At 44.5% G+C, this 25,230-nt stretch overlaps 1 protein-coding gene across 1 annotated transcript in view; it reads right to left on the bottom strand.

Moving 5' to 3' along the window:
- Window positions 1–25,230, bottom strand: part of ARMH3 (armadillo like helical domain containing 3) — a 693,715-nt gene that overhangs the window by 290,129 nt on the left and 378,356 nt on the right. Inside the window, exon 18 of the mRNA XM_078643614.1 lies at window positions 23,315–23,384. Coding sequence (XP_078499740.1) covers window positions 23,315–23,384 — 70 coding nt within the window. The remainder of the gene's footprint in view (window positions 1–23,314; window positions 23,385–25,230) is intronic.

The raw sequence follows: 25,230 nt of genomic DNA, 5'->3' as shown, positions 1-25,230 counted from the left end.
GAGAGCTAGGGCGGGCATAGTTGAAACTTTTGAAGCCAGAGCACGCAGCCGGGAGCCCGACTCTGCTGCAGCTCCGACTGTGTTGTGCTGCTGCCGGGGCTCCCAGCGTGGTAATGAACACTTACTACAAAGCTACCAACCCCCGGCAGACTCGTGGGTGGCCGCCGCTGGAGTTGTTGCCTAGTGCCGTAATACTGCAGCCTGGTCCCCAGGTATGTCAAATAAAACTTCAGAATTCCATGCCAGTCACAATGTATTTGCGTTTGAGTGTTAAGTATAAACATGTGCTCGGTAGATTCTGCCTCAAGATGTCCTTTTACACACTCGTGAGCTAAAGCGCGAGAGTATGTGTGTGCCTAGTACTCACTTCTGAAAAGATGCTGCCACCACTTTTGCTCTGTGACCGCGGCGGCTGGGACACGCTAGTAGCCAGAAGGAGGCGTGCTCGCGACAGGCTGGGGAGCACGCGCACACGTTCCAGGCAGCGACGGAGGCCTGGCGCGCACCGCCTCCCTGTGCCGTGTCGTGCGCCGTGGGTCTCCTCCCCTTTTCCTCTTCCCAGTGTGCGCACCGCGGGGGCCTGTTTCCTACGCTGGGGGCCTGCAACCGCTGCTCCCTGCGATGTTGGCGGAGGCTGGCGGGGATGCGCCCCCGGTCTGGGGGAAGCTGCCGGTTTTGCAGCCACTCTCGGTCCTTCCCCTGAAGCCGGGCCCGCCTTCCCACCACTGCCTCCTCCACCCGGAGCCCCCGGAGCTGCAGAGGAGCCTGACTCTAGACGGGCCGGAGTACGAGGAGGAAGAGGTGGTGATTCCGCTGACCGCTCCGGCGTCTAACTAGTAAGTACCGAGATTCAGGGGTATGGCAGATCTCTCGATGCATGGGGCGGGGGTGTGTGTCTGTGTGTGCGTGCAGGGGGGGTAGGGGCGGCGGCGTGTGTATGCGTGCGTGTCTGTCTGTATGTGTGTGTGTGTGGTGGGGGGGCGGCAGCGGGTGTACGTGTGCCTGTGTGGTGTGTGTGCAGTGGTGTGGGGGCTGGCTGTGTGCGCACTGGAATATGAGGCACTAGAGGGGCACGGCGCCGTGCGCGCCCACGAGGTCAAATCTGCGCTCGTGCCCCTCTCGTGTCTACATTCCCAAATACGGGCAACAATAGGTCTCGAAGCAGACTGCTGCTCGACCTAAAAATAGGGTGGAGAAGATGACCAGCAATGTGAGTGGGATGTGAATTTAACAATAGAAGATTGAGAATATCATTATCCTCAATTAATGTAGAGGCTTTTTTAACTTCAAGATGCTTGAGATGGAGATTAAGGTCACCAAGCACATAAAAGTTAGCAGAACGGAGAATATGGGGAGCCAATAAATCACAAAAGACTGAGTGCCAATTAAGCAAAGGCCCAGGAGGGCGATAAACAAGAGCGCCTGAGAAGGCAAATTTATGATTAAAAGGAATAGAAAAGACCAAGGCGGATTCTGAAGGTCCACAATTTTGCAGTTGTAAATAGTTATAAAAATGATGGCAAAACCACCCCCAACTTTGTGGGGCCTATTAATTCCCAACAAGGAGAAATTGTTAGGCAATGCCAAGATAACATCAGGCGGAGAACCATCATGAAGCCAAGTCTCAGTTAAAAAAGTACATCAGGATCTTCATCAATCAGGAAATGAAACAGATGAAGCTGGTGTTTAGGAAGGGAACAACAATTCACACTAAAACAGCGAAATTCACTACATGATGAGGAAACGGTTAAAAAAAAATTAGTAGAGGAGTCCTGAGCCCCACTCTGAATCTGTTCAGCTGCCAACAGAGAATTAAAAGTACACTAAAATTGACTGCAACGCACTGCAGGAGCAGAAGATCTGGAGTAAGAACCTGGCAAGTCTCGCCCAAATGGGGTCGAAGATTATGCAGCATTAAAGAAGAGTAACATCCAGAAGCTGACTGAAAAATGCCAGGGTTTCTAGTCCCTAGTCCCGGCCGAGCACGGACTGGCGCAGATGGGCTTGCCTTAGGTGCGCCAGCGGCGCGTCCTCTTGCCCATGTGCATTAAGTAGGGGAAGTGCGGCAAACTAGCCCGCCCCCTACCCAGAAGATAGCCGGGAGTGGCCGCGAAGAGCTCCTACCACGCCCCTCCACTCAAATGGCACTGAGCCGTGGTGGAACGGGGCAGTGATAGGTAAGTGTAAGTGAAGTTTAAAAGATTCAAATAAAGTTATAAACAGAGCGAAGCACAAATTATTTAAAATTAATAGAGCAGAGCATATCCCGGCAAAAAAAGCGTCATGCAGCAGCAGCTCACCACAGTCCGCCATAATTTTCTCAATCCCAAAACTTGGCACAAACCCTCTTCAGTGAAAAATGTATAAGTCTATTTTATTATTAAATACAAACACAAAGATTCTGGCAAGAGTCCTCTCCAATAAACTGCCCCTCCCTTACTCAGTCATTTTCGGGGGACAATATGAGGAAACTCCTATCTAAGTATCTTGTGGTGGTTGAAAGATTATATGGACGATAAAGTAGCTCTCTTGTTAGACACGAGAAGGTATGTGATCTAGTGGAATGGAGTTACCTGGTCAGGATTCATGAGAGAGCGGATCTGGGGAAATGTTATCGATGAAATATGTTAGGAATGCATTGAACCCCCAACTCAATTTACTTATAATAGTTTTACCTCAGTTATATTGCCTCTGAGGATGTGCACTCCACAGATTTGTTCCCTCTCTCCAATTTTGTTTAAAATGGCCCTTGAACTCTAAGCTTTCAAAAGATGCCAATTTACTGCAGTGATGATGTGCACAATGTCTCCGGCTGATCAGAGAGATCTTTCTGTACACAGACAATGTCTTGCTGATGCTCTAGAATCCAAAAGTATCTATGTCTGGCGTCGTGTCCCTCATACACATATTTTTGTCACTCTCTTATTGTGAGATTAATAGGTCTAAGAGCACAGTGCAGCCAATTTCCAGAACCACAGATAGCTCAGTGCTGGGTATGCACCTATTTCAGAGTATTACCATATTTCAGAATGATCAGAAGCAGTGAGGTTGACTATTTATATGTAGTAGACCTGCCCTTTTCAGTCAATGTGAACAATTCTCTCGTAGGCTACCAGGATCTTGTTTATATACACACCAGGGGCTCTTTTACAGATAGGGCGCACTCTTCCCGTTTGCACCACAGCGCGCTTTAAACAGGTGCGCCAGGTGAAAACAGGTAACGTGTGACCTATTATGTTGCATGCACTGCCCTCAGGGCACCAGCAAACTCGCACTGCCCCCAGGGCAGTGCATTCAAGAGAAAGACAGTGCAACTGTTTTTCTCTGTACAAGCGGCAACCTGATTAGAGATCCCGCTTACAAGCGGGTGAAGTAAGTGAAGTAAGTGAACGCATCCACCTGCCAGTGGATGTCTGGGGGGTCCGTGGGACCGTTTTTCATCCCTCCAGAGGCTGCCTTTTGACCTTTAGCCCCGCGATCCGTTCTCACCTGTTGAATGCGGCGAGCACTCCAGATTGTGAACCCAGCTAATAGAAGATTCACATACAGCTGTGCGTGCGAAGGTCTGCTGATCGAGGTACAGCAGACGACCTCAGTCGGGTTTCCAGAGGCAGACTTGCGGCACCTCTAGGTTATGAATTACGCACACTGATTGTACATGTGCAATGTCAGTTGCTCAAAAAATCACCATCTGCCATTCCTGGCGGGATCTTTATGCAATGATGACTATTTCGTTTTTTAGGTCTCGCCTACGCAGCGCGCAAGCGCTCCTTAGGAGGGGACCCCTTGGAATCGCTCTGTACTTTCTTGGAAACTCGTGCATGTATTGCGCTGTTTCCAATGAGTACTCGTGCATGCAGAGCGTTTGGCTTGCGGGAGCGAGCAGCGGCGCCATCTGTTTGCAATTATCGCGCCTTGCTGCTCGCTCCCGCAAGGCAAACACTCTGCATGCATGAGTACTCTTTAACTTTCGCGACCGCGGGGCAGCGCTTGTCTTTCAGCGTTAGACTCCGCCTCTCATTATGCTATTTATTTAATTAACACTGATTGAGTGGCTTTGATGTGGAGAAGGCACATCTTACGCAGAGTTAAGTGAATAAACCTAACTAGAGGATGGCTATACTGCTTTTGAGCTGCCATCTCCCCCCTCCTGCCCTGCGGAAGACACGCCTGGATGCAATTCCACTTTTGCACTATACATAGGGTCGAAACGTTGGCATATCGCAAATGTCTACACAACGCTTATGATCAGAGACCCATTCATCATTGGATCATTAAGTAGATGTGCCAATAATAAGGACATCTATGATTTCTCTTTTTTTTGTCCCCCTTTTTCTTGCCCAATTTGCTTCGGTATATAGTGGACTATCTTTATCACTAATCACCACACGTCACTGTTTCACTACAGTCAAGCACTGCATATTGCAATTGAAATTGTAAATTGCGACAGCCTTAATTTTTTGATTTTCTCTTAATACATTTGTATTTAAATATTTTGGTGTGTATTATATCATTCATATTTGTTATAAGTAAGCTGTTGCTACTTGTTCGAAGTAATTGAAACCCCGACAGAATCAATTTTTCCTTACATTTTTTATTTATTTATCTGGGCATTGCTAACTACCTTCTGTGTCATCTTCAGATTGTCTAGAACACTGCTGCCAAATTGGTGGCGAATGCTCCAGATTTAGTTTAGGTTTCACTCGCTCTTCAAGTGCCTTTTATTTATTTATTTAATTTATTTCAACAGTTTTATATAGCGCTATCTAGACCCAAAGGTATCCGAGCGCTTTACAAGGGCTGGGGGAGAAACAAATTGCAATTTAACATTAGTACGAGGAGGTAAGATGCAAGACAATGACAATAATAAAAATATGTCAAGGACCATAATTACATGAACACGAAAATAAGGAATACATTTAGGCAATAACCGATCTTGAATAATTAAGCTAGCTTGGGTGATCAGGGCTGAGGAGGGGAAAGTGTGGGGGAATGGAGGAAGTGAGGCGGGTGATGGGAGAGGTGATAGCATGAAGGCGCAGGCAGTGATTATAATAGAACTAGTAGAGGCAGGGTGGAAGTATAGCAAGGAACAGAGGAGGGGGTAGTAAGTCACATAGAACTATCAAGGGCAGGTTGTGAAACTCAGTTTGGTGGCAGGATTAAGGACCCCAGAATTTGTTTAAAAGGTGCCGCTTGAGATCTTTTTTGAAGAGGAGGTTGGAGGGGTTGTACCATAGATCTTTGGGGAGTGAGTTCCAGATAGTGGGAACATTTCCGGAGAAAGAGCGTGACTGGGTAGCTTTCTTGTTTACCAAGGGCGGTACTAGCACAAAATTATTTGTGCTCCTCAATTCTCTAGCACAACCCGCTTTGTGGACTTTGTCTGAGAGATATAATGGGGTGTGATGATGCAAGGCTTTATGCATAATGCAAGCATTCTTGTAGGTGGATCTGCCTTCGATGGGAAGCCATTTGAGTTATTTGAGGATGGGGGAGATATGGTCGAACCGCTTACAGTCAGAAATAAGTCTTGCCGCGAGGTTAAGGACACATTTGATTGGGCTAAGTGGGCTTTTGATGTTTCGGAGAGAATGGCATTACCGTAATCCAATCTAGAAAGTACTAGTGATCGAACAACTAATTTAAAGTCATCAGCAGGAATGAAGGGTTTCATTTTCTTGAGGTAGAGAAGAGTGAAGAGAGTGCCTTTGGCCGCATTTGTTATGTGGGGAGAAAGGCTGAGGTTGTGGCCAATGCTTATTCCAAGGGATTTAACTGAGCTAGAAGTGGACAAAGAGCAGTCGAGAGCTTTAAGGTCAGAGATCCAGAGTTCGATAGGGAGCTGGTTGTTTTTAGGAGCGAAGAGAATGACTTCCGTTTTTTTAGGGTTGAGTTTAAGATAATTGTTATGTTATGTTATGTTATGTTATCCGGATTTATAAAGCGCACAGATGCCCCAGCAAAGGGGCGTCCTGGCGCTAAATCAATTGTGCAGGAACCAGTGTTGAATCTTAGTTAGGGCATCATTGAGGTGCAGAATGTCAGCTTGGGATTTGATCTTGTAGTAAAGCTGGGTATCGTCAGCATAGAGGTGGTAGTTGATACCTGCTTGCTTGAGAATGAGGGGAGGGGGTTCCATGAAGAGGTTAAATAGAGAGGGAGAGAGAATAGAACCCTGAGGAACACCCAGGGGGACAGGAATAGGTTTAGAGAGGCAACTGCTGATTTTAATTTGTTGGGTTCTATGCTGAAAGAAGGAGGTGAATCGTTTTAGGACTAGACCATTACAGCCGCAACAATCTTTGAGGGTGTTGAGTAAGGCGGAGTGGTTAACAATATCGAAAGCCGCAGAGAGGTCAAGACGAATCAGAAGGGAGGCCACCCCCTTGTCGAGGGAGTGATGGATGTCATCAACAATGTTGAGCATAGATCAACATAGATATCCTTGCAACAAACAAAACCTTCCTCTTGAAAATCCACCACTTAAGAAAAGCTGACGTAGGTGGTACATCTTTTGCAGCGCTGAACCTACTTTCTGGAAAATTCTTTCAATTTAAGGGAAATTTCCGGGTGGTTGTCTTTTAGAAAAGATGTTGAAACATCTATTTCAATAGTCACTGAGGATGCCTGGTGAAAGTGTTCTTTTGTCATTTCTATGTTCATAGTATCAAAACCCTTAAAAGTGAAGGAGTGTCCTAGAACTCAGTTATTATAGTATATGTACCTCAGCATATACTACATTTAGCTAAAGAGAAAGCCATGTTTGGCATGTTGGGAATCCAGTGAGCCACAGTATTGTAGAATGTATAGGCTGCCTATTTTGAAAATGGATGATCATTTACTGGCACCAGACTGACAAGGAAAGAAGGAGGTAATTCCATGGGCAATGAGACTCCTTGTAGTTGCAAGAGAAGTTGGACACTGGGAGCATCTTTAGATGGGAAAACCTGGTACTATCAGGCCTGCCCGATTGATATTTCACAAAAGACTGTCATACCAAACAACATTAGCACTTTTCATGTCTGAAATCGAATGCTATTCTCTGCTCAATTACTGCTTTCACAGGAATTAACTTCCATGATTATGGTATAGTGGTATACCCTATTTCACTTGAAACTGCATTATTTACCAATGCATTTTATTTATGCTCCAGATACAACTCAAAGGATGTCTTCTCCTACAAGTGAAATACCTGTCCCCACCAATCCTATTATGCTTGGTAGGTTTAGTCAGCATTGTCCTCAGGGTGTTTTCTAGATTACAACTACAACTACAATTGTACCAGTATCACTCATATACCTCTTCAATTATATCATTTTTACTTGAGTACAGAGCAAGGTTTATCTTTATGTGAAATCAGTTTGACCCTGTGTTTTGATAAAAGAATTCTGTATCATTACTAAAGTGTAACAATACATTAGCTAATGTATTCCAGTGATGTCGCCACTGGCATTATTCCTATTGTTCAGTGGTTTCAAGGATGATGTTGTCTGACTTGTAGCATGTATGTAATACAGTGCACTTTAGAAGAATCCAATTTGCCTAAATCCGCTTTCTGGCCCTAGGCTGAGTGGTTTAAAAACTCAGAGTGATTCTAGTAAATTTTTGGATCTTGAAGCCATCCGTCAAGAGAAGGGGTACTGAGAAAGAAGCCTGTGTCTCAGCCTAGCTGACCTGTCCTTTTATTCCTGTTAAGGAACCCAGTTTTGGAATAAATCCTCTTTGCATTGTCTAAGCAAACTATTCAGGTATATCTTTTTCCTCAGATCACCCAAACAGTATTCAATGGGATGGAACAGTTATACCTGGGATGAGAATCAGAGTACTGATGGCAAAGTAGCAGTCGTTACTTTCAAGCATTTTAACTTGAACATGTACTTTGGTGCCTATGGCACCCTTGTTAGGGCCAAGCTTTTGTCAATCATGAGCTGAATAGACAAGGCTGGGTTAGTGTCAAATTACAATGCTGACGCGACATGAGGAGGCTGTAATTTATAACAAGTAGCTGAAGGGTGACAGTCTGTGCAGTATTGGTCACAATCCGTGCTGGAACCATTTAGCCCACATAGACACCTTGCTATACTACAGGGGTGTACCTCTGGCCTGTGAGAAAGCCTTGTAACGACCCATTATAATCAATTAGAATACATGCAGTTACCAACAACAAATATCTTGAAACCTGTGCTAACAAGACAAAAAGAAGCACTGCAAAAGCCAAGCGGTCTCACTTTAAATAGCCAGGATACTGCCTTTGCCAATGCTGGTTTGCCCTGGAGAAGGAACACATACATTAAGACGCACACACGAATAGTCAGCAATGCTGGAACTGGTTAACTATTAAAGGGTACCCATTCAAACATGGCTGTTCCACGTCATGGTACATGCATGCGTCACAATGTGTTTGTGTGCATTGTGAAACATGCATGCAAATAAGTCACAACAATTGACTGCCATTTTTATATTTGCTGCCCTAAAATGGTCGATGGACAGGTTAGAAATGTAAATCAACATGTTAAAAAAGACAATTAAAGTACACGTCCAGCGTGCAACAGCATGTTAAGGACCCAGCAGCACCTTTCAGCTGCAGGGCCCTTGCAAAACAAAATAACCTTGATCTGAAGCCACAGCTAGAGGGAATGGGACAGGGGATGGATAGGGCAGGGAGTATCGGAGAGTATTCAAAACATTTATGTTGTGGGAAGATATAAGCTTATCCAATCAGAACACTGCGAGGTCGAAATGCTCCCTGTGGGACAAAACACAAAAACGGAGGAAAGAAATCAAATCAAAAGCAGACATATGAGGCAGGCAACAAAACAATCCAATCATGAGCAATGAGCTACTCTAAAGACCACTCTCGGTATGTATAATTTATTGGAAACAACAGGTCTGCTTAAAGACAATTAAAGCTTTCTGTAGGAGAGACTTAACAAAATGGTTTTCAGTTTCCAGAAAATGTAGTAAAATCAGCTTCGGTAAAAGAGCCGCAAGGCTGGTAATTACATCGTATTGGGCAAAGGACAGAAAAGGTTCTGCCATACCTTTCAAACCAGTGGCGAGGAACAATCATTAGACATTAAGATTTCAAAACAAGTGTGATAAAGTTAAAGGAAATTCTGGAATACAGAGCCTGACCTGATGGACAACGTCCAGTATCTGGGGGTAAATCTAAAAAGCCAATGAAGAGTTTTTGGCAAAAAAGGTGACATGGACGAATTTTACACCTCTTACAATTATATATGCAGATGAAACTTGAAAAGAAATAAGTCTAATAAATAAATGTATAAATAGATCACTCTAGATTAAAAAGAAGTCTAGTACTATCACATATTGAAACAAAAGTTTTCCTGGCTAATGCAATCCGCAGCCAACAACATATAAAACAAGCATTGGCATAGCCAATAGGTCGCGCCTTTGGGACCTTATAAGTGTTTAGCCATGCAACAGTTGATGATGCACCAAGGATATTGTGCGGCATAACTAAATACTTGTAAGGTCCCAAAAGCGAGACCTATTGGCTGTGCCAACGCTTGTTCTCTTTTGGCAGTGCACATCCTATGCCTGAGGCTCATTGCAGTGGTCACCCCATGTCTATCTCTGTGAGCACGTCACATGTCTTTCGTTAGCGTGGCAGCCTGTACCAGTCCCTTGTGCTGCACTTATTATGTCTCTCTCTGTATTTCCAGTGTCTCTCTGCAGAGCATGACCTGTGTCTGACTCTTGCTGTCATTCTCATCCTTTGCCTGTGTCTGCAGGAGCAGCCTGTGTCTGCTCGTGTGCGGTGTTTAGCTGGTGGTCTTTCTGCCATGTACAGCCTGTGGCTGTCTCTTTCGGTAGGGCATTTCTTCTGTCTGCGTCTTGCTCTAATGTTAATCCTATGTCTCTCTCTGGAGTGCACCTCTTTAGAAGTCCTGTGGTTGTCTGTGAGGTGACTGGTTCTGTCGCTTATGTGCTGCACATCTTATGTCTATTTCTTGTTTCACTGTTTATCTGTCTGTCTGTGCAAAGTGCACCCTGTGTCTGTCTCTTGCTGCAGTGTTTATCTTGTGTTTGTCTCTGCAGTGTACAGGGTGTGCGTCTCTTACTGTAGTGCTTATCTTGCATCTATGACTGTAGTGTACAGCCTGTCTGTCTCTTGCTGCAGTGTTAACCATGCGTGTCTACAGGGTAGAGGGAGCCTGTCCACCTCTTGCTGAGCTGCACTTCTTCTGTCTGTTTCTGCACAACCTATGTCTGCCTCTGCTGTGTAGAGCTTGCAAACTTCTCTTCATTTTCCCAGTGCATGTCCGTTTCCGGAAGTGGTGAACCCTAGCTGCCTTAGCGGTTTCGGGCTATCTGGTATAGTTTAAGCCTGTACCTTGTCGCAGTATATGCCTGTCTCCAGGAGTGTAGTTGCCTGCCTGTCTCCGCAGTCTTGGTCTGGCTCTCATAGGCTGTGCCTGTCTCAATGTGTCCGTCTCCAGGTGTACAATCACCTCTCTGTTTCAGCAGTCTTGGTCTGTCTCAGTGCGTGTCTGTTTCCAAGTGTGCAGTCACCTGCCTGTCTCAGCAGTCTTGTCTGCCTTTTGTAGACTGCGCCTGTATCAGTGTGTGTCAGTCTCCTGGAATGCAGTCACCTGCCTGTCTCAGCAGTCTTGGTCTGTCTCTATTAGACTGTGCCTGTCTTAATGTGTGCCCGTGTCCAGTTGTGCAGTCACCTGCCTGTGTCAGCAGTGTTGGTCTATCTCTCGTAGGTTGTGCCTGTCTCCGTGTGTGTCAGTCTCCAGGTGTGCAGTTACTGCCTGTCTCACAGCAGAAGCCACTCTCTGCATTATCTCGCATAGGCTGTGCTCGTCTCTGGCTTCTTTCAGAGTGTCTGCCTCCAAGAGTGCGGCTACCTTCCTGTCTCAGCAGTCTATGCCTGTCTCACATAAATGGTGCCTGTTTCTTTCTTGATCAGTGTGTCCACCTCCAGGAGTGCAGTCACCTGCCTGTCTCAAATCGGAGTCACTCCCGGCCTGTCTCTTGCTTGTCACAGTGTGCGTCTTTCTCCAGGAGTGCAGTCATTTGCCTGTCTCAGCAGACTCTGCCTGTCTCACATAGGCTGTGCCGGTCTCTAGGCGTACAGTCACCTGCCTGCCTTACAGCAACAGTCACTCTCGGCCTGCCTGCTCTGTGTTTTCCTTAAGGTGCCAAAGTCACCTTTGTCCCTACCCAATGTAGCTTGGAGAGTTACTCACCTAAAGACTATGCTATTTTTAACATTTATATTATCTACACCAAATCTCTGAGCATAGGGTAGAGATCCCATTCGAGTTACACAGGGTTTCCATTAGTATGATCTAATTGGTAGCATAGATGGAATTTTGGACCTCTAAATAACTGATATGGAAAAACTGTCCACTTGCATCTAGGAACCAGACATAGGTACCTATTAGCATTCCCATGTTTTTCTTACGGACATATATAGCCTGTTGTAAAAACACCATGCCCTGCAATTGGACCCTTCCAAAAGACATTTGCAACCGGTGAATTTAAATTTCAAATCAGTTTGGTTGATTTTAGTCGCATCATGGAACTGGCGAACAAAGTCTCAGAGCTCGTTAATAGTATCTCATGGAGCTGGTTAATATTATCTTATAGAGCTGATTATTCTTTTTATATTTGTATGTGTGTTCTAGAATCTAATATGTCTTGCATCACATGGTAAGCGACTTGATTATACTGTGTTCTTTACGATCATGTCAAGCGCTCTCATGCACTCGGGTCTAGCTAGCGCTTTATAAAACCTATAAAATAAAAAAATAGCAAATTTAAAAAAACTGTGTCACCGAGACTTGTTCAATAGTGTGTCATGGAGATAGTTAATACTCTCTCAGGGAACCGTTAAAAGTGTATCACTGAACTGGTCAATGGTGTCTCGTTCTGCTGCGTTCCCTTGTGAATGTGGTTAATGGTGTGCCATAAAGCTGGATAACAGCTCGCAGGGAACTGGTTAACAGGTTTTCAATAGTGTTTTGAGAGAATTAACTGTGCCTCAGGAAACAGGTTAATAGAGTCGAAACTAGTTAACAGACTCTAAAAAAGAACTGGTAAATTGTGTGCCACATATTTGATTAATAGTACCTCTAGATACAGGTTAATAGTGTCTCATGGAACTGGTTAATAGATACTACTGCATAATAGTGATTCTCAAGGAACTTATTAATAGTGTCCTAGGGAACTAGCTACTAGTGCTACATGGAGATAGTGAATAGTGCCTCAAGAAATTGGTTAACATTGTCTCAAGGAACTGGTTAACAAATTCTAATACAATTGGTTAAAAGTCTCTCAAGGAATTGGGTGATTGTGTCTGAGAAAGCTTGATAATAATATCTCACGGAATATGCAAATAATGTCCTGAAAAACGAGTTATTATAGTATCATGCTATTAGCTAATTTTGTTACAAGGAATCATTTAATAATGTATCATGGTTATGCTTGTGACAACACTAGTATTCAACTTGTACGCCGCACCACTATCAAATGACACAAGCCACCACTGATAAAAGGGCATGAGAAAACAATAGGTCAAAAAGATGTTCCAGTACTCCTAGACACTAAGATGAGAGAGTGTTTTTATACTACATGTCTCAGACTGAACATTGACTCTAACCCTTGGTTATTTAGAACCTGGTCGCACTAGTGCTTGAGAAAGTCATAAGATAAAGAGCATCAGAAACAGAAATGTATCCACAGCAGAGCAAGCATCTCCTTGAGAAACAGTAGTATGTATTCATTATGCTGAGGTAGGCAAGAAGATAGCTCATATTCAACATCAACATATATATCCCTTGGTCATTAAATGTCAATTTTAATTTATATACCAAAGGAGATGAGTGCAGTGAAAGGAGAGGATCGAGAAGCATGTGCACGAAAAAATAGGAAGTCTGTGCCTGCAGAAGACCATGGAGAAAGTAATGAAAGATAAGGGAATACAAAATATGGCATGGTTAAGGGTCTTACAAGGGAAAAAAAGCAGCCAAGTGGCAACAAAGAACCATACAGCCCACCATAGTGACCCAACATATGTTTGAAGTTCTTGTTTTTTAGAATGGAGGGAATCAAAAACACAATTTTCAAAGTTAATCCTGAGAAGCCTGAAACTCCATTTAGATTGATTAGCTCCATTCAGTATCTGGTAAAAGATGCTGAAATGGTTTGCATCCTTTCAACATTTTTGATCCTCTTTTTGCAGTCGAGCCTTCAACAGTTTACCTTCATGATGTCTTGGAGGAGGCAGATATAATGCACGTGTACACATGCGAGTGGGAGGAGGAAACGTATTATCAATTTTGTTTACCATGTGCCAATTTGACAAAAGGCAATCCTGCATGGCATTTCCGATGAGGGGTACACAATTCGGTCAATTATATGGTTTGATATATTCCAACGCATGCTGAATTTACCAGGTAATCAGAGGGTTATCTTACAACCTTTCCACTATGCTATGGAGCCACATGTATAATGTGCCACCATGAAGCAACAGTAAGTATTTGTCAATCCTGGCTGTGAAAAATTGTAGAAAACCCTTGGGGGCAGTTCGGAAGTCAGTAGATTGAACGGATCTGGGCTCTTAGGCAAATATTTGACATATGGATAGGAATCATGAGTTTCACAACCAAAACCTTTCTTGTGCGAGAATGGGGCGGACAAATCCTAAAGCATGGATAAAAGATGCCCAAATCTTCCCTTCTGTAAAAATTACCTTGTTACAATTTACATTCGAACTTCTGTAACATGTGCAGGCGCAAAAGTAATGCACAGAAAAAAGTAGTTGGCTCATGAAATCAAAAAAGCAGAAAACATGATTTAAAACCTTAAACCTCGGTACGCAATCAAAACAAGAAACCTGGGCCGATTATAAGCTCCAAATCACTCGTTAAACAGTAAAGTTATAATTACTTATTAGGTTCCAATCTTTTCTTACTTCGTTTATACTGAGAGCTAGATTGACTAGCAAAAAATAGAGAATTTATATCAGGGATTATTCGCATGAACTCTGAACAGAGATAACAAGTAAACTGAATCCGAGCGCACAAAACACGTGGTTAATGCTAGCGAGATATTATTTACGTTCATCTGACGTATTAACATAGTAAAATTAATGTCATCTTAAGAACATGATACTATTTACCTTCAGTTTGTATTCTTTACCATCGTAAATAAACACGTACCAATACATTTTAAAACAAGCATTAACAATGCAACGGTTTCGCCTTTGGAAAAGTTTGAGCTATTGGCAATGTGAATGACAAACTTTTTATTTATGTGTTAGTTTTGAAAACAGATAAATAAATGGCATTGTCATTTACAATGGCAATAGCTTAATCTCTTGAAAATGCGATTTGTATTGCAACTATTTCAGTTTTTCATTTTGCACTACGATGAAAACTGGCTTGTGCATTTACTCCTGCAGAAGAGTATCAAGAGGAGAGTCAGCAGGCGTCCCTGTAGGAGGTAGTGTATTCAAGACTGTGCAATACAATACATGCTCCCTTCCCAACTCATTTGGTCTCGCACGCCCAGTCATACACTGCACCACCATACATTGCCACACAAATCTGGACATACATTAAAACGAAAAACCGCCTGTTTGTCTATAGTTGATTGTACTCGGTGGCCTTGAGAGAGGAGGCAGAACTGTGGTGAAACTGCTGGGTTTGTGTGTACGAGGGAGGAGAGGAGTCGTATTTGTGACAGAACTTCTGGGTGTGGGCGAAGGAGCTGGGAAGACCTGGCACAAGAGTGGAGGAACGGCAGGATCTGAGGGTTGGAGTGGCCTGGGATGACAGGTTTCCAGATGGATGCCTTGAGACAGAGTTTCACTTATACAGTCTGTGCTGCCTGCCTCTCACGTTCAGATGAGTGAGCACAGGTCCTGCAGAGTCCCCTTGCGGAGTTGCGTTGGACCCGCTGAGGGGGACGGTATGTAGGGAAGGGCGACACTGACGGCAAATGGCTCAACATCCTGCGATTCTGGGCAAATCACTTAATCTCCTCGTGCCTATCAAAAAATGATTGGATCCTTGTGTAACGTAACTGGCGCTCATGTATAGCGCTCCCATACCTTAGGACGGAGCTCGCGCTATATACAACTGCAAAAAAAATTGAGGAATGTGACCTTAAAATGCGCTGCAATTAACTGGAAATATAGCATGCACCTTAAGAAGGAATGCACGCTTCAGTAGTGGTGTGTACAACACTACTACCAATGCACTCCCTGGCTTAAACGGAATTACTGTGACGGGGTAGATGATGGGCGGTCATGTTATGGAGCAGGGCTTTCCTGCAATCAAGCCCTATCCTAGTAAGGTGTGCTTCAATAAGGAGGTAGGGCGGTTGGGGTGACGATGGCTGGAAAAGCTGCGTGGATAAACCTCAGAGGAACTCCACCCTGCCCCCGTCTGCAGACACCAGAAGCGTGCCGGGCTCATGTCACAAACACTGATAAGTCACCCCGCCTAAGCTCGCTCTTTCTGTCGTTTGAGGTGCACCTGGGGTGATTTATGTTGAGTGCTGCAGTGAACAGCTCGCGCCCTTCCCCCGGTCCCCTCCTCTTTGATAATAGTTAACCCCTTTGGTGGCACAACAGGTAGGTGCAACACTAGATCACTAGAATACTGCAAGGGTGGTGGTAAGTGGTCAGTGGCTGGTCATGGACGTCAGTCCTTCGGCACACAAACCCTCCTCCGGTGTTTCCAAGCACGTCTGCGGGAGCACGACCTGGCCCCCTGAGCACAGCACCTGACCCCTGCATAGCAGAGCTAAGCAGGAGGAGCACAAGGCCGAGCATTCGATTTCACTACCTCTGTTTCCACATAAGTCTGCAGGGCGCCACTGGAGCACTGGCCCCTTCAGCCAGCAACTACAACCTGCACAGAAGCTAACCCATGCACTGCACAGCAGGGCGAGGCAGCAGGTGCTGCCCACAGCCGGAGCACTAGTTTCCACATCTGTTTCCACACTACACACTAGTCTGCACAGTACTATTAGCACCCTGGTGCCATTAACACATCAGCTCACCCCTGTATTTTAGTCTATTGCATTCTGGGAGTTGTAGTGGTAGCTGACAACCTTTGAAACGCATCGGTGGGGGGGGGGGCGCTATTACTTTGGTTGTGAAGGCAGTGCCTGGGAGTGGACATGGCGTCATCTGGTGTAATTTAGTCTATTGCATTCTGGGAGTTGTAGTGGTAGCTGACAACCTTTAAAAACGCATCGGTGGGGGGGGGGCTATTACTTTAGTTGTGAAGGCAGTGCCTGGGAGTGGACATGGCGTCATCTGGTGTAACCCTCTGCCACCCTTGTATGTTCTTGGTTTTTTTTATGCCACCCATGTGTATTTTCTTGTGGGTGTTTTTTTTTTTCAAGTTATAATTTGGTGTAAAGTGGAATTTTTGCACCTGGTGCGTCGCTCCCACTTATGCGATTGAAGGAAGTATGTAGTAGTGACGGAGCTGCTGGCCTTAGGAAGGTGAGAGCTGGCTGCTGCTGATGGCGCTCTCATTTCACCAGATGTGAGATTCTGATCAAATGATTTGACTGACAGGTGCTTTGAATTGCCAATGAGAAAATACACGTGTAGGCGCTAGCTAGTACCCTCCCTTTGACTGTCGCCACTTTTCAATTCCCCTAAGGACCTCAGAGTAGTGTCTGATCTTTACACCTCCTGGGTAAATGCTCTGGGTACTATAAAATGTTCGCAATAAAACGCCCCACAGCTGTTTGCAGTTAGGTGTGCCCTACCCAAAGTTCTAAAAACTCCCACAAATCAGTACAGTTATGCTACCACCCTTTTTGGAGCCCCCTGTGCTCCGGACGTTGTCGGGGGTCACTGTACACTGGTTCCCTCTGCCTGGGGGTAGGCCACTGTGCTGGAATACGAGGAAGCAACCTCGAGCAGGGCAACACCCCCACCTCCCCTTAAGGTCGAGTCCCCCGGCCGGTGAGTGCAAGCAGACCGGTCTGGGGCCGCAGAAGGTCGGGTCTGTTTATTTTCCATTAGAACCTCCACCTATTTGAGCCGTCACTTCTGATGTGTTTTAATCCCCCTGCCTTCCTGCGCCCGTAGCGGTGGTTTACAGATGTCAGTCACGCTGATTTTGCCGGAGGAAGGGCAGATCTTTATTTTCTTGATGAGCCTTCTTGTGGAAACGCTGTGTTTGCCGCTAGTGCCACTGCCAGGGCCTCGTAGCGCTGTGCGTGCAGGGGCTCACACAGCCGGCCATGATGGGGACGCCCTCCAGGGTGTGAACGAGGACACAGAAGGCACCGTGACTTGGGCTGTGACCGCGGCCATGAACGAGGTTCATTAGTTTTCCAGGCGCCGGCCCTGCCAATTTTTCCAGGTGTCGGAACAAAGTGTAAAATACAAAAGCAATAAAGACGGCGGCTGGGCAAACACATGTTGTTAGTTCTTTGGCAGCCTGTTCGCCCGGAATGCGTCCGCTCCCGGTGTGAAGTGGGCGGGCTCTGGGCCTGTGGGAGGGGGACCCTGGATAGTGCGAAATTCACTCCTTAAAGGGTGGAGGGCGCGGCCAGGGCTGTGGGTGGGGCAGAGCTCAGCGCCGGACTGTGTATTGTTTCCCCCTAGCCTCGTGCCAGGGGGCTCTGTAGTGTTTTCTCTCATGCCAGGGCAGGTGCCCTCTCTTCCCCAAGCTACACAAGCCTGGTGAGGGTACATCCAAGGCCTGTGCTTCCAGCTGAGGGGAACGGGCGGTGCCCGAGCATGGTGAGGGTACCTCCAAGGCTTGTGACTCCCTCCTGCCCTGGCGAGGGTACCTCCAAGGCTTGTGCCTCCCTCCTGCCCTCTGAGCCCGGTGAGGGTACCCGTCGTTGTACTGACGCCGAAACGGTGTTTGAAGTGTACTGAGCTGCATTGCCGGGCATAGAGGGCGCATCCTTGTGCCCCTTTACCTCTACGCCCCTCCCTCATCCCTGATGTTGTTTCCCCTCGGGTTAATGAACCAGGCCCTCAGCCATGACTCCGAGGGGCTCCGTTCCTTGGGGTCAGACCGAGCACGAACTCCACGTCTTGGGCAGGTTTGAGGGAGTCCATCCCCCAGTCCACATGACGGTGCAGTATAGTGCTCCATGCTCCTGATGAGACCGAAGCGCTCCGGTGGCCTCGGGTTCCAAGACACATCCCATGTACGGAGTGTGCAAGGGGTATAGGTTGCGGTGTTGGGGAGGTGCACTACTGAGAAAAGTGAGGCTGGGCGCAGGCACCGATATAGGCTTTTAATGTCTATAGCATATGACAGACTCGAGGGGCATTCGCTGGAACGGGGACCATGTGTGGTATCTCCCACCTTTTTTCACACCATGGCTCCATGATTCGAGCCTGCGATGTGTAGGTGAGGCTCCGGGCTCTGTGCCAGGCACTTTAGCCAGCTGAGCTGTCGCAGTACCAGGCGCATTTCTCCCTTAGTGATGTGCATGTTGGTCCGGCCTTAGTCTTCAGTGGGGCTGTGTAGGACGCTCTTCCTAACTGCGCCGAGTCTGCCCCTCAGGAGCCATGCCGACGTGGCTTCAGATTGGGAGTGTTGAGACAGCGGGAGGGGGGCGGGCGGGCTCACGGACAGCGGGAGGGGGGGCGGGCGCGCTCACGGACAGCGGGAGGGGGCAGGAACGGACAGCGGGAGGGGGGGGCGGGAACGGTGACACGAACAGCGGGAGGGGTGGGGCAGGAACGGGAAGACGGACAGCGGGAGGAGAGGGGCGGGAACGAAAAGGCACACGGAAAGCACTCACCTGGACCTGGACTTCCTCCGTTGGCGGTCGGCCGCGGAATGGCCAAAACAAACCTGGACAACAACAAAAAATAAACCCCGCCCACGGCCGCGATGACGATCGGAAAGGGGTGGAGAGGGAAGAAATCGAGGGAACGCCCACGAATCTGGTCCGGCCATGACGGACAGATCTCTGTTCCAATGGCTAGCCTCCATTTATGGAGCTAGCCAATGGAACAGAGGGGCGGATTCCAAGCCACACTGTTTCTAACATTAGATTTCACCTGCGTGAAAAGCCTGCGCAGTGCGCAGGCTTTCACTTAGGCGAAACCTAAAAAGGAGACAATCAGAACCTACAAGTCATTGGGTGCTAGCACTGTCTTGTACTGCTAAATAAGATTCCGTTCCCCATCTTTTTCTTTTCAAAACTGTGTCCCAGGATGGCAGAAATAGCAAAGGCATTCAGATAAGGCTCGGCTTGCTTTCGGGGACGGGTAGAGAAGGTCTCTTCCTTACTGCCCAGCGAAGACACGGACAACGTCCTCTTCTTATCTGTGCTGGCAGCTGCACCCACTCCTCTCTTCCTATTATTCCCTCTCTTTCTGTCTTGCTCCTCACTTACTGAAAACCATGACTTTAAGAAACGGTTCAAAACCTCCCTTTCCTTCTTTCATTTAGTTGCTTCCCTGTGAAATGGATCCAAAAAAGACAAGTGCGCACCTCGCGCTGACGAGGAGAGGAGGAGGCAGCAGGGGGAGGGGAAGAGAGGAGGAGGCCTGTGCCGGATTCCCTTGCGGGAGCGAGCAGGAACCATATGTCAAAGCTCGCTACCGCAAGGGAATCCCCAAACGTGCACGAGTCGACATTGAAGGCAATGCAATGCCTGCATGTTTTTGGCAGCCAAACTGAATCGATAGCTAAAGGTCTCTTTACTCTGCAGCACATGCTCGCTGCGTAGGCGAGACCTAAAAAAAAACACAAAGCAACATGCTTTTTCCATCTATGCACCCATGATGTAGAACAACATTCCTGTATCCATCAGGACTGCCCCAACACTGCTCCAATTTAGGAAAGAGTTGAATACTCACCTCATTAAAAAACGTTACAGGACAATGCAATAACAGTCCACATCTCAGGTTCCTTTCCTATTACTAGTCACCTTTAAGCTTGGTTTTGACCATCTACAGCACCGTGCTGGATAAGTTCACACAGTAGAAAGAACATTTACATACATATATAAACGCAGAATCTATACCCGAACAGGAGTAATTTAATCTCCAAATATGGTATAACAGCCTCAAGTTCAAATAAAAGGCTAAATCCCCTAAAACATAATTGTTTGTGGTGTATCACAATTTCAAACCCAGCCAGTGCATAAGTAGTATTTTTTATTTATGAAAGGTGAAAAGAATGTGTCTATGATATTAACTACCACAATATTTTGAATTAAAGTATATATGGAGAAGTGTAGAATCAACATATTTAAATATAGGTATGCATACATCTTATATATCCTAAGTTAAAGGTACGTAGATGTGGAGTTAAGAATCGTAATTCTACACTTAACTATATATACTTAATTATATGATATTGTGGTAGTCGATATTCTGGCTATGATATTTTTGAATGACAATAATGTTTGCGCACAATATTCTGACATATAACATAAGTGAAGGTATTGTCATTGAGCATATGGTAGAAGATTAACAGAACAAGATAATGTGTCTTCGTACATGAAACAATAATTGGATGAACAAAGGGACTTCATGACTCTTGGGAGATAGATACACTTAGCAGTTCCTCGAGATATTAGAAAATGTATTCCATATCAGTGAAAGTTTGTTAGCCATTGAGACTGTCAAAAGGAAATCACATAGGTTCTACACCAAGTGTTTCTCCAACATTCCATTTATGTGTTGAGAATGCATTCAGTCTCTCTCTACCTGTTTAGGGAATAGTCCGTCTCCCTGTGAAAGGTCCAAAATTTGTCATCGAAACCTTGAAGGTGAGATGTCTCTTGCAGTCAGGCCAATGCAGTCATTAAAAGCAGGAGCCCTTCTCATATACAATAAAGTTGTCAGTATGTCCCGGTTTTGAAATCTATGTGTAAGGTGTTCAGTGAGATCTAGCTTATCTTGAACTAGTTTAGTAGAAACTGCAGATGAGGCAATACAGCATCTTTTATCGTGCCTTTACTAGGCTTCCTTCCCTCTTTTTTTTGCATGTATGGTCACGTAGTAAACGCATCACTAACACTCTTTCAAACTATGGTCTACATTTCGTAGCATACACATCACGTCCTTTTACATTGAAAAACGTTTCAAACAGTATTGGGTGTAAATTCGACATGGATTCATACTTACGTTTTTTACGGGAAAAGTTAGTTACAATATTACCAATTTGCCGATACGTGTTCATCAACTATATGGACGTAAACTATTCAGACACTGTTCAATATTTATTTTCATATATTTCTTTTGATCTCCGTAACAATGAAAAATGACAGCACACATAGCTACTATTCCAGAAAGATAATACATATCTAGTTTGCACATTTGAACATGCCCTTAATTAACTTCTTCTTTCTTTTTTAAAGTTTGAAGAATGTATACCCGAGTATGTCCTTTGCCTGCATAGCATATCCTATCCTAGTGCTCTTCTCCGTTTCTCAACTTCCGTCTCCCAAGAGAAGACAAGTTATGCCACAGCAAACATCTTCTAAACTATATAAGTGCAGCTTCTCCTCTGATATATACGTTTTCAAATGTCACGAATTTGCCCAAATGCACTGTTGATAAGCCAGCATTGTGGTCTCATAATTCCTAAAGGATATCTGACAGTACATAAAGAATTCATCCGTAGGTTGATCCTTTTCATGATCAGTGTAATATGCCCATACTTTATGTTCAGAGTGAGGATTGCTTCCAGTCTCTAAACCACCAAGCCAGCAAAGCTTAATATCAGAACTTATTTTTAAGGAATTCAGACAAGACGCAGTTGAGTTCTCGTGATTTCCTATTGCGCATTTGTTTTACTACAGGTTACATTTCTGTGCCTCGCCGTGCCTGGTCTAGCTGCGTTGTGGCTTTAAGTGAGTAATCCTCAAGGAAGATATTCTCCCACACAAAGGCTTATTGCGCTTTATAAAATGAGCTGCAGTATTTCACAAATACCTTAGTTCCTTAGTTATTTTACTCATTTCAACTAGAATGTCCTTACGTATTTTTTATAGTTATTCCATGCTGCAACCCCTCTTCCTTATTCATCTAATGGGATTATGTCAACTATTTCCCTGCCTTGTCAATTAATTCATAAATGACCTTTTGCAGGACAGTAGACTTCGGGGTTCTCTTTTCTGTATTCACCAGTCCCTTCTCCCATATCATTTAATTCTCTTTTCTGTGCTCATCACTCAGTTTTTAACTTGTGCATCATACAGTAGTTTTGACTAAGCACTGACTTAATGTTCAACTTAAAAGCTATTTTGTATTGAGATCAACATCAATAACTACTAAAAAATCTGCCAAATACACAAGCTCAACCCTCCATTTCCTTGGGACCTTTACTCTGGTCCTTTAAATTCTTTCCATACAGGGGGGTTGTCCAAATGCCCAGTGATAGACATATTGGTTTCTAAAGCACAGGGCACTTCATCATCAGGAGGAAAATGCAGTAGAAATGAGCTGCTGGTGAAAAAACATGAATACCTCTAGTGTATTCAAAATATCATCCAGTGCCAGTTTACTTGTTTTGTTCCCTGTACAATAGTGCATCAACAATAGATGTCTCTGCAAGCTGCACCTCCAAAATTCTTCTCTCACAGTGTGCCCCTTGACCACCCACCATGAACAGTCTGGTTCGCCCAGCCAAAGCAGTCAAGTTTTACCAAATGCTATAGTGTGCCCGATATCCAAGAACAATATTGACTTCAAAACTTTCTCGTTCTGCAGATGGATGTACCTTTAGCTCCCATCCATCTACCTCAACAAGTCCCCTTATAATGTGGATCCCCCTTTTAATATCAAAGATCAGACAACCTTCACTTAATGCTCTTTAACAGCCTCACTGCAGTGTGGTTACTATATAAAACAAATAAATAAAAGTTAACTTTAATCTGTCCATCAGTTTATTCATGTAGTTAATATTTTCAGAAGTAGCTTCCTTTTATCAGTTGAGTTGGATGTTATAATGCTACAATAGTCACTATGTTTTTTGTTTGTTTTCGGTCATATGATGCATGCAATTATAATACTAGTTTGGTAAAATTGGAAGCCTGGGTCTCACGCCCCTTCCTCCAACCGAGTTAGGCTGAGTCAATATGGCTTAGGCATCACCCAAAATTGACAATGGACCCTACTTGCCGTACATGTGGTGAAAAAGTCATGAACAAGGCTTGGTATTTTTAACTGGAAGTACCATTTCTGCCTGATATCTAAAGCCTTATCTCGGTGAATATGTGTACCTTTGCTGTGGCTGTCTCTCAGCCCTTCGTCTCTCTTATTTAGCGTATGTATAGCTATGACAGCATGCAAAATGAGATCATAGTAATTTTCACTTACCCAGCACTGCGCATACGAGAGGCCGACAGGGAATGTTCTTGTCAGCAGTTTTCTTCCTGTGTCTCATTGGCTTCAAACACAGAAGGACCAAACAAAAATCAATGAATTGATTCAACTTTCAAACTGACATTTAAGTCAACCTAATAACAACTGATAAGCTAGGTTGCTTTGGCTTTTCTATTAAGATGTATTGTGACGTGTGAAACTAAACACAACTACTAAAATAGAACTAGCTCAAAACATTCACATAAGATATTAATCCATGTTTTACATGACCTATTTAGTTTTTTCAAATGACAAAGGCTTTATTATATTCAAATAGCCAGTCATGGTCAGTATGAAAAATCATATGTGCTTATTTTACTAAATGGTTTAATGCCGGAGACCTACATTTCAGTAAAATTTTTCATAAATAAAATATTAACTACATCTACATATTTTTATTACCCACTCATTTGTATTAACAACCCAACACAAGAACCTGAGCCCATAGAATGCAACAACTTCAAAAGCTGAGAAAATAATACAGTGTGTGTGAGATTTATGAATGATCCAACTGTCCCATTGTGAACCCATATCATGTCATATGAAACATAAAAATACATGACTAATGAGACACAGCAGTAAATCAAAATGATGGAACCCTATTGGTAAATTCAATCTTGACTAAGTACAAAGACGTGATTTATTCAGGTTTGTTCACAACTAGGGATATTTTAGCCGTCCAGGTCAGGAGAAAGAATTATATTGTTAATTGAGGGTCTCCCCTCACAAATAGGGAGGAAGAGTGGATTTACTCCAACTTAATGTAAGAAGTTAGCACTCATTTCTTTTTTATTACAAATAAATAGCACAAATAACTGTTTTCCCTATTCAGCGAGTACAATTAATACACTACACATAAATGAAAGAGGACACTTCACATTAGAACAAGAATAGAAATACAAGAATAGAAAAAAGAAAAGCCTCCGACAATTATGACATCATTTTTAAGATATAACAGAACTTGGTGTATATAAAACAACAATGGGCTAGTTATACAGCACCTATCCAGAAATGATGAAAAGATGCGTGGGACCATGTGAAGTCACCTTCTCATTTTAAATGTTGCTATGTCCATTGCTGTGCCTTGCTTAGTTCTTCCAGCCAATTGACCACACTTAATTTGCTGCACCGATTCCTCCTGGTTGGAGTAGGTGGCATCTATTGGGATTGGCATTCCCAGTTCTTTATTTTTATTACATTTTGCACTAACAGGTTCCTGTACTTCTTGTTCCTTCGTCCGAAAATTCTCTGATCCCACACCTATTGCATTTATCATAGTTTTGACACTTGTTTTATGACCTTCAACCTCTGGCATCAGCAGTACATTTTCAGTAAAAGGATTTGGAACCTACATTCAAATAAGATCATGCTTTATGTACCCAGCTATTGCAAATGCTATGGAAAGAATAATCTGTGCTTCACAAATGAATTTCAATTTACAAAAGATCTTTCAAAAGTTGTGCAATTTCAAGCTGACTCACACTGAACACTTGACATGCCGAACTACTGAATGTTAATGCCCCATAAGCCGGAAGCAGACACTGTATGTGTCCAGAACAGTATCAATAATGTTTTACAATGAACTGTCGACACATCAAGCATCTTCGCACCCCTCACAACTGGTCCCAAGATAAATCGATCTCTGGTGGCTTTTTACCAATCCACGATGCACATCCGGTCTGCAGATCAATTTTTGGGAGTGGTCCCAAAAATTAAGAGAGTACCATCTGGGGGCCGCATGTTCTCCTATAATGCAGCTAAGCTCTGGAACGCCCTCCCGTTTCCATTATGTTCCACCCCACACCATCTTACCTTTCATAAACAGTTAAAGACTTGGCTGTTCCAAATTTTGCCATAATCATCCTGCCTTC

Source organism: Lissotriton helveticus, chromosome 5_1, assembly GCF_964261635.1.
Source record: "Lissotriton helveticus chromosome 5_1, aLisHel1.1, whole genome shotgun sequence".
Classification (NCBI taxonomy): domain Eukaryota; kingdom Metazoa; phylum Chordata; class Amphibia; order Caudata; family Salamandridae; genus Lissotriton; species Lissotriton helveticus.
The sequence above is the reverse complement of the archived record's forward strand: the minus strand, read 5'-3'. Positions and strand labels throughout refer to the sequence as shown.